The sequence below is a fragment of the Pyricularia pennisetigena genome, chromosome 1 (genome assembly GCF_004337985.1).
Source record: "Pyricularia pennisetigena strain Br36 chromosome 1, whole genome shotgun sequence".
Taxonomy (NCBI): Eukaryota; Fungi; Ascomycota; class Sordariomycetes; order Magnaporthales; family Pyriculariaceae; genus Pyricularia; species Pyricularia pennisetigena.
This window is the reverse complement of record NC_043740.1, coordinates 2,382,409-2,394,555: the sequence shown is the minus strand read 5'-3', so window position 1 is coordinate 2,394,555 and position 12,147 is coordinate 2,382,409. Positions and strand designations below refer to the sequence as shown.

Below are 12,147 nucleotides of genomic sequence, written 5' to 3'. Positions count from 1 at the left end.
TAATAAGCAATGACAGCAAAGAGATATCGCTCAGAGCTTGATCGGGATGTGACGTTGGAATTTCTTGGGTTCGCGTGGCAACAGAGAGACCTTGGCCCGAGCTACTACCAGGCGAATGAGATATGTAAACGCCTCACGGCGGGGTATAACAAAAAGTTTGCCTTGTACGCATATCCGACACTTCCTCCCGTGCAAGATACCAAGCCAGCCAAATGAACTCCAAATCATGATCAAAGAGCGTTACTCGCACATGTGAATACGGTCCCAACAGCGCCTAAATGGAACGAATCGATAATGCTTTGTACTGTGGCATAGGTGCCAACGGTGAGGAAGAATACGCCAATGAGGATGATGAAGACATTGAGCGCACTGAGAGCCATTCCCGTGGCTGTCTGTGGCTCCTCGGGATTTTTGCGACGGTCGGCACGGCGCATGCGAAAGTAGGCGACACCCCAGAATATGAAGCCGAAGAAGCTATCGAACAGCGATGACATGAGGGAGAGGACTATCACAAACTTGTAAGCAAAGACAGCCCTATCACTTTGCGAGATCTGTCATAAAAGAAAAACTTGGAAAACTTACGATCAGAGAAAAAAGGGATGACCTCGGCGACGATAAAGGCAAGAATCCAGGTTGTGACTTGAGCGGTGTTAGCATAGCAGACACTCTTTTCGTGGCAGTCGTCAAGCGTGCTCGAGATGGATCACTCACAAAGAATCGCAGCCCAGGCGGACCAGCCCACCACAGTGTGTTCGCTCTTGTGCCTCGAGCCATCGAATAACCTGAAAAAGATGAAGCGTGCCGAGACCGAGGCGTACAAGACTCCCAGGAAGATGATTGTAGGTATCATGAAGGAAAACGAAACCTTTTTGTAGACATCATGGAGCGAACCAAAGGCTGGCGCTGTCATGTACTGATTACCCGTATAGGCGTAAATGATGGAACCAACGATGCTAAAGACAAAGATCTCGGCGATGGTGCAGGCCCAGAGGGCTTTGGGAAAGTCTCTGAGTTCCGTGTCAGCAACAGTTTCTGTACAGCTCGTGTTGAACTGTAACTATCATTTCCCATACCTAGGGTCCTTCATCTCAGCAATAAAGCTTGGCAGCGTTATCTGGCCAATGAACGTGTAGCTGATATTAAGGAAGGCAGTAGTAGCCATGACGAACGTGGTGCTGGCTGTCGGGAAGGCCGTGACGATTGGATTTCCGCCAACCTTGGCCACCCCTGCCGAGGTAGTATACGAGTCTCTCGGATCGAATCCCGCTGGGTCTCCTTGGATGCCGGCAAAGATGGTAGCCAGGAGAACCGAGATAAAGGTAAAAGCAGCCGATGCCGTCCCGAGCTTACTCAACATGCTAAAGGTTCGAGGGAGGGAACACAGCCAACAGACAATGGCAACGATGATGCCAAAACTAACGGTCTGGCACTGAACTGAATCACTTCTACCCGTCATCGTATTGATATATTTTGCTCCCACTAGTACGTGAAGGCCCTGGTTTAGAGGTTAGTGTTACTGCATCTGGCGCATGCAGACGGAATTGAGACGATCTGAAAGAGTGCAGGAACATACTTGGATGAACTAAGCATGCATTAGAGTTAGTTGAACTCGTCTATTTGCTTGGAGATTTTAACATGGCTTACCGTGTTGTTGAGCAGAAACATGACGGCCGTGGCATACCAGGCCCATTTCTTGCCCCAGAAAAGCATCTGTCCGATGTCGCAAACATCGCGAACTTCGGGGTGGCGTAGGCAAAACTCCCAAAGAACCAGTGATCTGCTAGATGTTAGCGACGGCCGCGTTTTTGGCGAGTTTGTCTTGTATGGATGGTTTCCGACTCACGTGTATAGCACTATAAGTGCGACAAACACAGTGAAGATGAGGCTGTAACAACGGGATAGGTGGTCAGCTAAAGCCATTGATTTCCGAGCCTTGCTTAGATATCTAATCTCAGATCAACACACCCAGGCACAAGTCCAAGTACGCTGTATGACCAAGGAAAGCTCATGATGGCCAGGCAGATATACTCGGAAAAAAGCAAGGCTGCCGTCTGCAGATAGAAGGAAAGGCGTCAGCATTTGCAGTGATGAGCGGTTAGCAATGGTTGAGCAAAAAGGCCCACCAAGTAGGCCGCTAACCTTTTGCCAGCTGCATGTGCGATACTGGATGCCCGCATTTGCCTCGCTGTCGATCTGCTTTTGGACAAGCTCAGAGCTGGCTTCAGAGTCGGATTCGACCGAAGGCACAACAAATGAAGTGATGCGAGGGCCGATGGTCACTCCCGGTCCGCCGAACCATTGCCGAAAGTCTCGCAGTGGTGTCCGAAGTGCAATCCCGTTACCTCCGTTCTGTCCGAGATACGGAGGTGAAGGGTCGAGCCCGTCGGGTGATACGTCCCGATTGCTTTCTTTGGACATGGCTGGTCCTGGAATCTAGGCTGATTTACTGGAGATAAAAGGCAGCTTCAAGAAAATCCAGGGCGGGGTTCTAGCGGCAGACTCGTCGAAATAATTTCTACGGAAGCATCTCGGGTGGTCAGGAACAAATGTGCTGCCTTGCAGTGAAGCAAAAGAGCGTTGAGAAAGGAAATAGCCGACAAGATGCCAGCGGGAGGTTGGATTTGAAAATCAAAATCCGTGGAAACCCATCACATTGCTATCAATGGAGAACGAGAAAAAAAAATGGTAACTAATTACCTGCTACCACAGCTAACTTGAATCACTGGCCCCTGCTTGGGCAGCACTATTGTTGAATATGCTGCAATGTCGGTGGCAGATGGTGCAAAAGGTGCTAGGGGAAGAGGTGAGAGGTGAGACGGCAGCTTGACGCAGGGTTGATTTGACCCTGAGCAACGCAGTCGGGGCGGTCTTTCCGAGCTTAATCGTGAGCTCGCGGCACAAGACAGCGGCAGGAATGAATGCGCATCGGTTCACGACAGTTGCTCTAGTCTAGGTTCAGGATAGGCCAGGGAACAAAAATGCAACCAGAGAGGAACGAACTTGCGACAGGCCGGGATATAGTTTTAAAGGTTGCGCGCTGGGGTGGCGCAAGAGAAATAAATATCTCCGTTGTTGAACTGATGAATGGGATGGCTATCCTGACATCCGAACAGGGCGAGAGCCAGGGACCTAGCCCAGATTTCTACCCTTCTGAGGGAATTAAGGGCATACTCCATGTCATTTTTTGCCCCATTTCACATGCAGCTTACCATGTACCTTATACTTACTTGGACATGATTGACATGGTATTTCATCCCGCGTTATCTGGTTGCGCTGATGTCTTATTTAGATTATTATGGCCCAATGGTTGCGCTTCCAACATATCACGCCTTGCGATGGCGCCAATGGAACTTTGAATTAGCGCCGTGGAGTGCAGTTAAGCAGTCAACACTTCTTTTTTTTCCCGGGAACGATTTTTTTTAGGAGAATTAGCTCCGGGATACGAAAGGCCAGGCCATATTGAGGGAGGCAAGGTGGCGGCTGTTGAGTAAAAGCCAAGCCTGGCCAAGAAGCGTCAAGATTGCTCAAGCTTTTCGCGCCTCAGATCCGCGAAGATTCGCTAAATACGCCGAGAACCACAAAAGAACACAGATAGCCCCAAAGATCCGTCGGTCTTGTCCATAACTGCTGTCAGGATGTATCCTTGACTTGACGGCTAAAGTGGGGGTTGACGCAATTGACCCGATGGCGTGATAGGCAGGCACCTGCGCTAGAGAATGAGAGGGTTGGAAAAAAAAAAGGGTTATTTCAACATGCAGCCGCAGCAAAAAATTAAATCTTCAATGAAGCACGGCGTCCTATCATTGGACCAGGTTGGCACCGCTGTGTGTACTAGCCGACCTGACGTCACTGTATGGTCACGTGATTTCGCGCCTTCTTGTATCCGACTGAGCCTTCAAAAGCCACAGCACAGCCACACCAACCTCCTTAATTCTGTCGGGTTGGCGTGCCGCACCAAGACAATTGTCGCGGAGGCCTGAAAAGGGTTGGATGGGGTCCTTTCGGGACAGAGGCTTGGTCGAGGCCAAGCAGGCAGGCCGCCCACCGCTTCTAGCCTCAGCATGGAATTGACGTTGATTTCACTGCCCAGACTATGGGCGCGTCACTGCGGTTTATTGATTTCTTTCTTGTATGTTGGGTATATCGTGGGGGTCCCTTTTTTATTTCAAATAAAATAAATATTCTCACAATTTCTTTCTGCGCTTTGATTCCGTCTTGACTATATCGGGTTCAATCCAAATTTGTATCGCGCTTTTTTTTTGGTTTCTAGCCACTGATTGGCTTTGGTCCAAGCTACAAATCCTGCTTGCGATGCCGTTCATCCCCAACACGCCCGAGTCGCTCCTCGCCCGCAATGATTCCAAGAACCCTTCAACAACCTGCCGTGGCATAACGTCCAGCGGCCGAGCGTGCCGCCGCTCGTTGGCGGCAAACTCGGATGGGTCGTCCGCGCCCTCGACCCCGCCTCGGCGCCGGCGGGGCAACCTTCGCGTCGACGACCCGAGCGACGAGTCTCTGTACTGCTGGCAGCACAAGGAGCAGGCGAGCATGTCGGCCCACTCGAGTCCCGGCCCGAGGGCTTCTCACACACCGATACTCGAAGAGCGCACCAGCATCGACACGCTGGCGGACCGACTTGGGCTGCTCGACGTGACGCAGAAGCCCTCCAAGCGGCCTGCAGCGGCCGATGGTTCGTCGGCGGCGAGCAGTTGGGACGAGAAGAAGAAGAAGATGACCCGGCCGAAACCCAAAACCCAGAGCTTGTCGCTTTGCTGCTGCCTCACGATTCCAATCACAGAGGTGTCTGATGACCCTCCGCCAAGACCAAAACCGAGGCCGCTCCAGTCTGCGCCGGCGATGAATCAAGGCGCAACAACCCCGACGAGGCCGGGGAGGCAGTCCAATCAACATCTCACCTCGAGCCACTCCTCTCGACCCTCCAGGTCTAGCCTGCCCGGCACACCGTCAAGTGGCCCGCGGCGGCCGCGGCACTCATCATCAGCCTCGGCGACCTCCCAGACCGCGCAGTTCATGTCCCTGATCCCGCCTACGGCGTCGCCCGAGGTTGCTTCACGTCTGCTAGCCGAGCTCGCAAAGCCCGTTTCCGAACAAGACGACCCTGGATACATTTACATGTTCTGGCTGACGCCGACGGGCGACGATGCCAGTCCACCGGTCGACGCCGCGCGGTCCCTTTTGGCACCGCCTCCAAGACCTGGCGCACGCTCCAGACGGCCGAGCGACGTGCTTGCCTCGTTTGCATCGGCAACGGGAGATGCCAAGGCGAACGGCAAGAAGGAGAAGAAGACGATCCTGCTCAAGATCGGACGGGCGACCAACGTGCAGCGCAGGCTCAACGAGTGGACGCGGCAGTGCGGCTACGACCTGTCGCTGATCCGGTACTATCCGTACATCCCGTCGTCCTCGCCCGGCGCGAGCCCCAGCTCCGCCCGGTCGTCGGCGTCCCTCGTCCCGCGCAAGGTCCCGCACAGCCACAAGGTCGAACGGCTGGTGCACATTGAACTGCAGGGGTTGGGCCTCCGCGTGGCCGATCGGGAAAAATGCGACAGCTGCGGCCGCGAGCACCGCGAGTGGTTCGAGGTCGAGGCTTCGCGCAAGGGGGTCGAGGAGGTGGATCAAATAATAAGGAGATGGGCCGACTGGGATGAGGGAAGGAGTTGATACTACTGATTCATGTCTCGTTTATGACCGATTCTGGCATATGTAATTAATTCTTGGTGGGCGGGATGACGCTATGATGAGTATGGCTTTGAAGGAAATCAGGTTTTGGTTTGGCATGGTTTTGGAGTTTCTTTTTTATTTATTTATTTTTTATTGGGGGTTTCACCAGTTGTTGCGTTTGCATATTTGCGCCAAGCTTGTTACACAAACTGTTTCTTTGTTCCAAGCAGCATGAATAGATACGTCACGCAGCCTAGTCTGATCAAGTACAGGATGACGAATCAAATTAAAAAAGAAATTCACATACGCTGCTGAAAGACGGGTTCCTCTGATGGAATTCAGCAGCTTTTACTAAACAGCTGGCGGAATCATCATCTTGCTCCGGTACGTGGCCTTGTATATATCCTTGCGTACCTACTCGGTAGCTTGACACAATCTCTACGGCTACGATACTCTTGTTCCGAAGGCCTGGATTCCCTGTATCAGAGGGACGGCGTTCGCCTGCGTGACACGGAGCCGCAGTCGTGTCCCGGTCACCGTCGTGTTCAGCCGGTCGATCCGCCCGTAGCCAACCGAGGTGCCGCTCACAACCTCCTTCCAGGCACCGTCGGCCAAAACCTCAAACGCATACCCGCCGACACGTTGACCCAAGGGGATGTGCTCCTGGACTGCGACAGCCTCGATGGTTGCTGTGCCACCCATATCAACCTCGACCGATCCGGTAGTCTGGCCATCCTCCATGGTCCAGTAAGTGTCCCGGTTCTCGTCCAGGACGTTACCCGGGCCAAACTGCGCATTGTTCCCGGCCCGGACACTGCTCGCGCTCACACCAAGCTCCGGCCGGAGGAGCTTCTTGCCCAAGAACCCATCCCGCAGCCCCTTGAACTGCATCAGGGCATCGACATCTGCCTGCGGGATGCGCCCTGTATTGTCGGGCCCTACGTTGAGCAGCAGGTTGACGCTCCGCCCGACCGAGGCCATGTACATATCCATCAGCTCCTTTGCGGTTTTGGGCTTCTCCTCTGCGTGCCAAAACCAACCGGTACGTATCCGCGCGTCCGCCTCCGCCGGCGTCCAGTACAGGCCGTCGCGCACGCCGACCTCGAGCTCCCGCTCGCCGTAGCGCTCCTGGTCCTGCGTCCGGCTGATGGTGTGCCAGTTGGTCGGGACGGAGCGGCCGTCCTCGTTGCCGACCCAGCGGGCGTCTGGGCCCTGGTGGCCCCACATGGTGGCGCCCGGCTGGTGCTTCCGGATCACGTCCCGGTACCTCGTCCAGTCGAAGGTCTGTACCGTTGCGGATCCGCTAGCTCCGTCCAGCCAGACCTCGAACAGCTCGACGCTCGAGCCGTCCTCCAGTTTCATGTCGACGAGCTCCGTCAGCTGCTGCACGTACAGCTCGTTGTAGTCGCCGGGGCTGGCGTCACCAAAGATCTGCGGCTCTTCAAAGATGGTCCCCGTCAGCGCGGGCTTGGGCATGGCCGGGTCGCGGTGCATGTCCCAGGGGGAGAGGTAGACGCCGAACTTGAGGCCGTGCCTTTTCGCCGACGAGGCTGCCATGCGCACCACGTCGGCGTCCAGCCCCTTTGCCCCGCGGTCCTTGGCCCACTTGCCATTGGCGATCTTGTAAGCGGTCGACGACGTGTTCCACAGCGCCATGCCGTCGTGGTGCTTGGCGGTCAGGATCATGCCGGCCATGCCGGCGCGCTTGAACGTCTCGGCCCACTGGTCCGTGTCGAGCGACGTCGGGGCGAAAACATCCGGCGGCTGCTGGCTTCTCCCCCACTCCTCGCCGGTGAAGGTGTTTGGGCCAAAGTGCGCAAAAGCGTAGTACTCGAGCCGGTGCCAGCTCAGTTGCCTCTCGGTGGGTGTGCGCAGGTAAGGGGCTGGCGGCTGGGAGGCGACGTTCTGTACTCTCGCGTCAGATTGCATCTTGAGCACCGATGCAGACGTCATCGAGGTCATTAGCAGCCAAAGATGGCAGCACAAGATAGCTGGTCGGCGCATTGTTGTTGTGGTCTAGACTAGACTAGGATCAAGTACGCATGCCAGGCTGGAGGGAGAGGGAGCTGAGCTACAACATTTAAACCCAAAAGTTGGACAAGATAGTCAGACCAAGAATCCCGAGGTCAGGAGTCGACGCAACTCGACGCAAACCATGGTAACGTAGTATTCATCATACCATGGGTTGCAAGATATTTTTAAAGTGACGTTGGGCTCAAAGGCCAAGACGAACAGCTTCTTGTTCCTGCCAAGGGGCGGGGAGGGACAATTATGATGACAGGATGCGGGGGTGGAGATTTCCTATATTGGTAGGTGTGTGGGTGGTTCTTCAGAGTTTGGTCTTGACTTGGTCCCAGTATAGAGTAGAGGCTAGGAACCTGATGAATTGCTGTAGTTGCCGTGTTCACTCCGCACCTTGGTATATTTTACCCCAGATTCTCCAGTTGAAAAAGCGGATTGAGGGTCCTGCTCTTTGTTCAGAGCTATTTCATGTGTTGGTCTCTGTCGTACTCCCGCCCGGCAATTGGATCAAGAAATATACCAGACCAGAGTTTGCTTGGTCAGGTATTGGATTTCAAGCATGACGCTTTACCCCAACGCAAAAAGTTTCTATACACATTGCAGACCGTGTTATTCATTATGAGTACGCAATTAGCTGGTATGAGGGAGAAAAAAGGTATTATTTATCATAAACACAAACACATGTATGCAGGCAGGTAGTAGATAGTTAACTAGGTTACTATCATGTAGACAGGGCAATGGGAAATATTATCGAAGGTGAGAAGAACAATACACAACTGAAGCACTCTATGAATGAGGACGGCCGTTGGGCAACCCTGATTACTGATTGAGGGGCAGAGAGGGCTGAGATGGTTGCCATGTCAGATAAAATCACCACCTAATATTATTTTTTTTACTGTTGTGTGTAATACCTGCTAAATAATCGATGCGGAAGAATCAGGGTCCCATAGTCACTGTGACACTGTGACCTCCCCAACGCGCCAGCCGTGGAAGCACAGAGAAGTGGTTTCAAGTAGGTGCGGCCTGCTCTCCGAGGCGCACCAACTTGCCTGTCTTGGAAGTAGGGTCTGATGCATGAAGGGTGCTGTACCAAAACATGGATGGTGCGCTTATAATGCCCTAATTGGGCCAATGGACTAGTCGCATGCGCAGGGTTATGGCGGCCATCCAATCATATAGGATGCACTCGATGTTATCATTCTCGAATTGAAGAATGAATTTGAAAAAGAAAGAAACAAAAAGATAAAGCCAGAGTACCTTCTCAAAAGTTAAATCTGATATTGACGAGAAGATAAGCGAGTTATTAGATAGAGTTCAAGCAACCGCTTATAAACGTTGCCAGGTGTAGACAAAATACCCGCCTTTTTCTTCAGCTGTACCTCCTAAGCGCATGTGGATACACGTTTGGAGCGCTTAAGGTTGCCTAAACTGACACAGTCACTCGGATATGAGGGCACAAAGAGCCCTCAAAGATCTTTGATCACGATGCGCCAGGAACTAGATGGATCTAGACGATAATCCTCAGCATGTTAGCACTTACCTTCTTTCTCTGACGCCTTTTCTCCTCTCCGGTCTCCGTCTTCAAAAACCTTCGATCAAGCACACCCTCGCTACTACCTCCTCCGGAAATGTCCTCCACATCCCGATTCAGCCTCGCCGGCAAAACCGTCGCCATCACGGGCGGCGGACGAGGCCTTGGCATCACACTCGCGCTGGCCGTCGTCGAAGCCGGCGGGCACGTCGCCTGTCTCGACATCCTCCCAGAGCCCGCGGCGGCCGAGTGGGAAGCGCTGCAGAAGACGGCAGCTTCGGCACCGGGCGGTCCGCTGGCCTGCTCATACCACCAGTGCGACGTGACGTCCGAGGCCGAGATGGAAAAGGCGATCGACGGCATCGCGGAGGAGGCGGCAGGCCGGGGCGCCGAGCTCGCAGGCTGCGTGGCGTGCGCGGGGATACAACAAAAGACGCCGGCGCTCGACTACCCGGCGGCGGATTTTGAGCGGATCCTCCGAGTCAACGTGACTGGGGTGTTCATCACGGCCAAGTACGCGGCGCGGGTCATGGTCCGGCGCGGCATCAGGGGCAGCATCGTGCTGATCGGCAGCATGAGCGGCGAGATTGCCAACCGCGGGCTCACGTGCACGGCCTACAACAGCAGCAAGGCGGCGGTCCAGCAGATGTGCAGATCGCTGGCCCAGGAATGGGGAAAGCACGGCATCAGGGTTAACTCGTTATCTCCCGGGGTGAGTTTGTCGATCAGTCTGCCTTGGTCTAGTCTAGTTTCCGTTTTGTGGGTGTGGCTCGGACGTGTTTGTTTAGGGCAACCCTGCTTTAGGAAAGCCGTTTGTTGATTTGACGACTCACACTCACTCATCCGATCGCATCCCATCATTTAGTACATCCGAACTGCCATGACGGACGAATTGTTGGCAGCAGAGCCTTCCTTGGAAAAGACGTGGATGGCAGGTGCGCTTCTGGGAAGGTTGGGAACGCCCGAGGATTTCATGAGTCCCGCTGTGTTCTTGCTGGCGGATGGCAGCTCGTTCATGACGGGCAGTGACCTGCGTGTGGATGGGGGGCATTGTGCGTCAGCCTAGTCGCCGTTAACGGACAGCCTACCTGATCGAACTAATCTAAATTTATTTGATTTACGGGATGATGTCGATGTTACATCAACCGGATTCTTCATTCTTTGGCATTCACTCAAGCATGCCACTTTTAAGACCTCCACTGCTTGTCGCAGTATGGGGGGGCGGGCGGGCGCCTTGACCGCCCACATTTAAGCGAATGCAGCCTAAGCTGGGATTTTGCTAGTACGGCACCCCCACTAAAACCAGCAAAGCAACAAGCAAATCCTTCCTATCCTTACTGGTAGATTTAGGTGCCTAACATACCACCTAATCGATGCAAGTATTTGGGCTTGGGCACCTTGGTAGGCGGCATTGATTGTTGCTGCCCTCAAATACAGGACCAAGTTTTTTTTTTTTTTTTTTTTTCTTTTTCTATCTAATGGTCTCGTTTTTGACAGACTCACGATTGATTCCATTAGTCCAATTAGTTTCGATTTGGGCTCATATTTTACTCTCAAAAACTTGTTCAGTCGCGCACCCCCTCGGCCAAGCCAAAATGGTCGTTGCAGCTTCGTCTGCCGCGCCTGTTGTAGCTAGCCTCCAACGTTGGACATGATGCAACAAGAATTGTCAGCAACAAATCCTGAAGAACAAACGGCAACCGCCAAGAAGAAACGGACACGATCGGGTTGCTTGAACTGCCGACGCAAGAAAAGAAAATGTATGTTTCCCTAATCCCCTGTTCATCCTCCTCTGCGTTTACACTACTTTTTCGACATAAAACTCTCCATTTCCCGCCGGCGCCCCCAATGCTGAACTCGTCACTACAGGCGATGAAAACAAACCTTCCTGCTCCAGGTGCAGCAGAGTCAACGAAGAGTGCAAATGGGGCGTTCGTGTTGGCTTTCGCCCCGTGAACCCATTGACCTGGGTTGGGCCATCCTCCTCTGAGCAGAGCTTACAGAGTCCGAGTCCGCTGCTTCCCCCGTCGTGTTCTGGTCAGTTCGAGATTGTCGACCTGACTAAGGCCATCGTTTACGAATATGCGGGGCCAGAAGAGAAGCCAGCAAGGTCCGGGCACCTACGAAACACATCCGGCAATCCCAATTCGTCCTCGGCAAAACGTCACAGCCCTTCACTCCCCGTGGAAGGGCGTGTGGATGCGACGCGCGAACCACCACCAGCCTCTCTGGGGGACCTGGTCGAAAAGTCGCCGCTGGAATCTCCGATAGGCGCCGCTCAAAACCGCAGAGGCTCAAAGGAGACAAGCCTATCATCAGAGGCTCCCACTCACACGCCTTCTGCTGCAGACAGCCTTGAGCTTGCCTCGAGCTACCACAGCCCGCATTCGCCACCGCTGGCAGCAGAACACGCATTCGCAGCGGCCAACCTGCTGTCTCTGCGCGATCAGGCACCGGCACCGGCACTCCTCCCTCACGAAGCCCGTCCAAGTTTGCACGTGAGTCCCGTGTCCGTGCCGCCTGCCAAACCTGTGGATACTGTTTCCGTCGTCACAACTGAGGCTTCCCCAGCTCCCGTCGGCGAATTTCTGTCGGATTATGGTTACATTCTAAACAGCGACGGCAGCCTGCTGCCCGGCCCAACGTACTTTGGCTTGCACACTACTCTGAGGGACCACCTCATCCAGGAAAGCTTATCTAGGCCTAGCACCCCTTCCCCCAACTGCGAGGATAATGTGGGCATCCAACCAAGTATGCAAGCTGATGCGCTTGATCAAGGAGATGGGAGCACCTTGATCCTCAAACCCGATGAGGAGTACCTACTCTGGAAAAACTGGATCGATGAGGTGTGCCCATGGGTAAGTAATGAACTTGAATGTGTCTAATGCGGTTTAACTGCCTTTTTTTTTTTT

At 53.8% G+C, this 12,147-nt stretch overlaps 5 protein-coding genes across 5 annotated transcripts in view; 3 read left to right on the top strand and 2 right to left on the bottom strand.

The window, feature by feature from the left end:
* Positions 1–230: 230 nt before the first annotated feature.
* PpBr36_07274 (uncharacterized protein) lies at positions 231–2,418 on the bottom strand (the record flags this gene model as incomplete). The annotated part of the gene is made up of 8 exons (XM_029894412.1): positions 231–505; positions 583–639; positions 712–1,007; positions 1,074–1,495; positions 1,645–1,777; positions 1,844–1,885; positions 1,966–2,051; positions 2,140–2,418. 8 exons carry the CDS (start codon positions 2,416–2,418, stop codon positions 231–233), a joined length of 1,590 nt encoding a protein of 529 aa, XP_029748525.1.
* Positions 2,419–4,311: 1,893 nt separating this feature from the next.
* On the top strand, positions 4,312–5,682 carry PpBr36_07273 (uncharacterized protein; the record flags this gene model as incomplete). Its single annotated transcript, XM_029894411.1, has 1 exon — positions 4,312–5,682. The coding sequence occupies one exon, from the start codon at positions 4,312–4,314 to the stop codon at positions 5,680–5,682; it is 1,371 nt and encodes a 456-aa protein (XP_029748524.1).
* Positions 5,683–6,126: 444 nt separating this feature from the next.
* PpBr36_07272 (uncharacterized protein) lies at positions 6,127–7,644 on the bottom strand (the record flags this gene model as incomplete). Its single annotated transcript, XM_029894410.1, has 1 exon — positions 6,127–7,644. The coding sequence occupies one exon, from the start codon at positions 7,642–7,644 to the stop codon at positions 6,127–6,129; it is 1,518 nt and encodes a 505-aa protein (XP_029748523.1).
* Positions 6,151–7,702, top strand: PpBr36_07271 (uncharacterized protein; the record flags this gene model as incomplete). The annotated part of the gene is made up of 2 exons (XM_029894409.1): positions 6,151–7,543; positions 7,605–7,702. Coding segments are annotated over 2 exons (1,491 nt in total), but the record flags the coding sequence as incomplete, so codon positions are not given.
* A 1,630-nt stretch (positions 7,703–9,332) lies between these two features.
* The window catches only part of PpBr36_07270 (uncharacterized protein), a gene marked incomplete at both ends in the record, with an annotated part of 4,082 nt that continues 1,267 nt past the window's right edge, over positions 9,333–12,147 (top strand). Inside the window, 3 exons of the mRNA XM_029894408.1 lie at positions 9,333–9,947; positions 10,101–10,287; positions 11,105–12,093. Coding sequence (XP_029748521.1) covers positions 9,333–9,947; positions 10,101–10,287; positions 11,105–12,093 — 1,791 coding nt within the window. The remainder of the gene's footprint in view (positions 9,948–10,100; positions 10,288–11,104; positions 12,094–12,147) is intronic.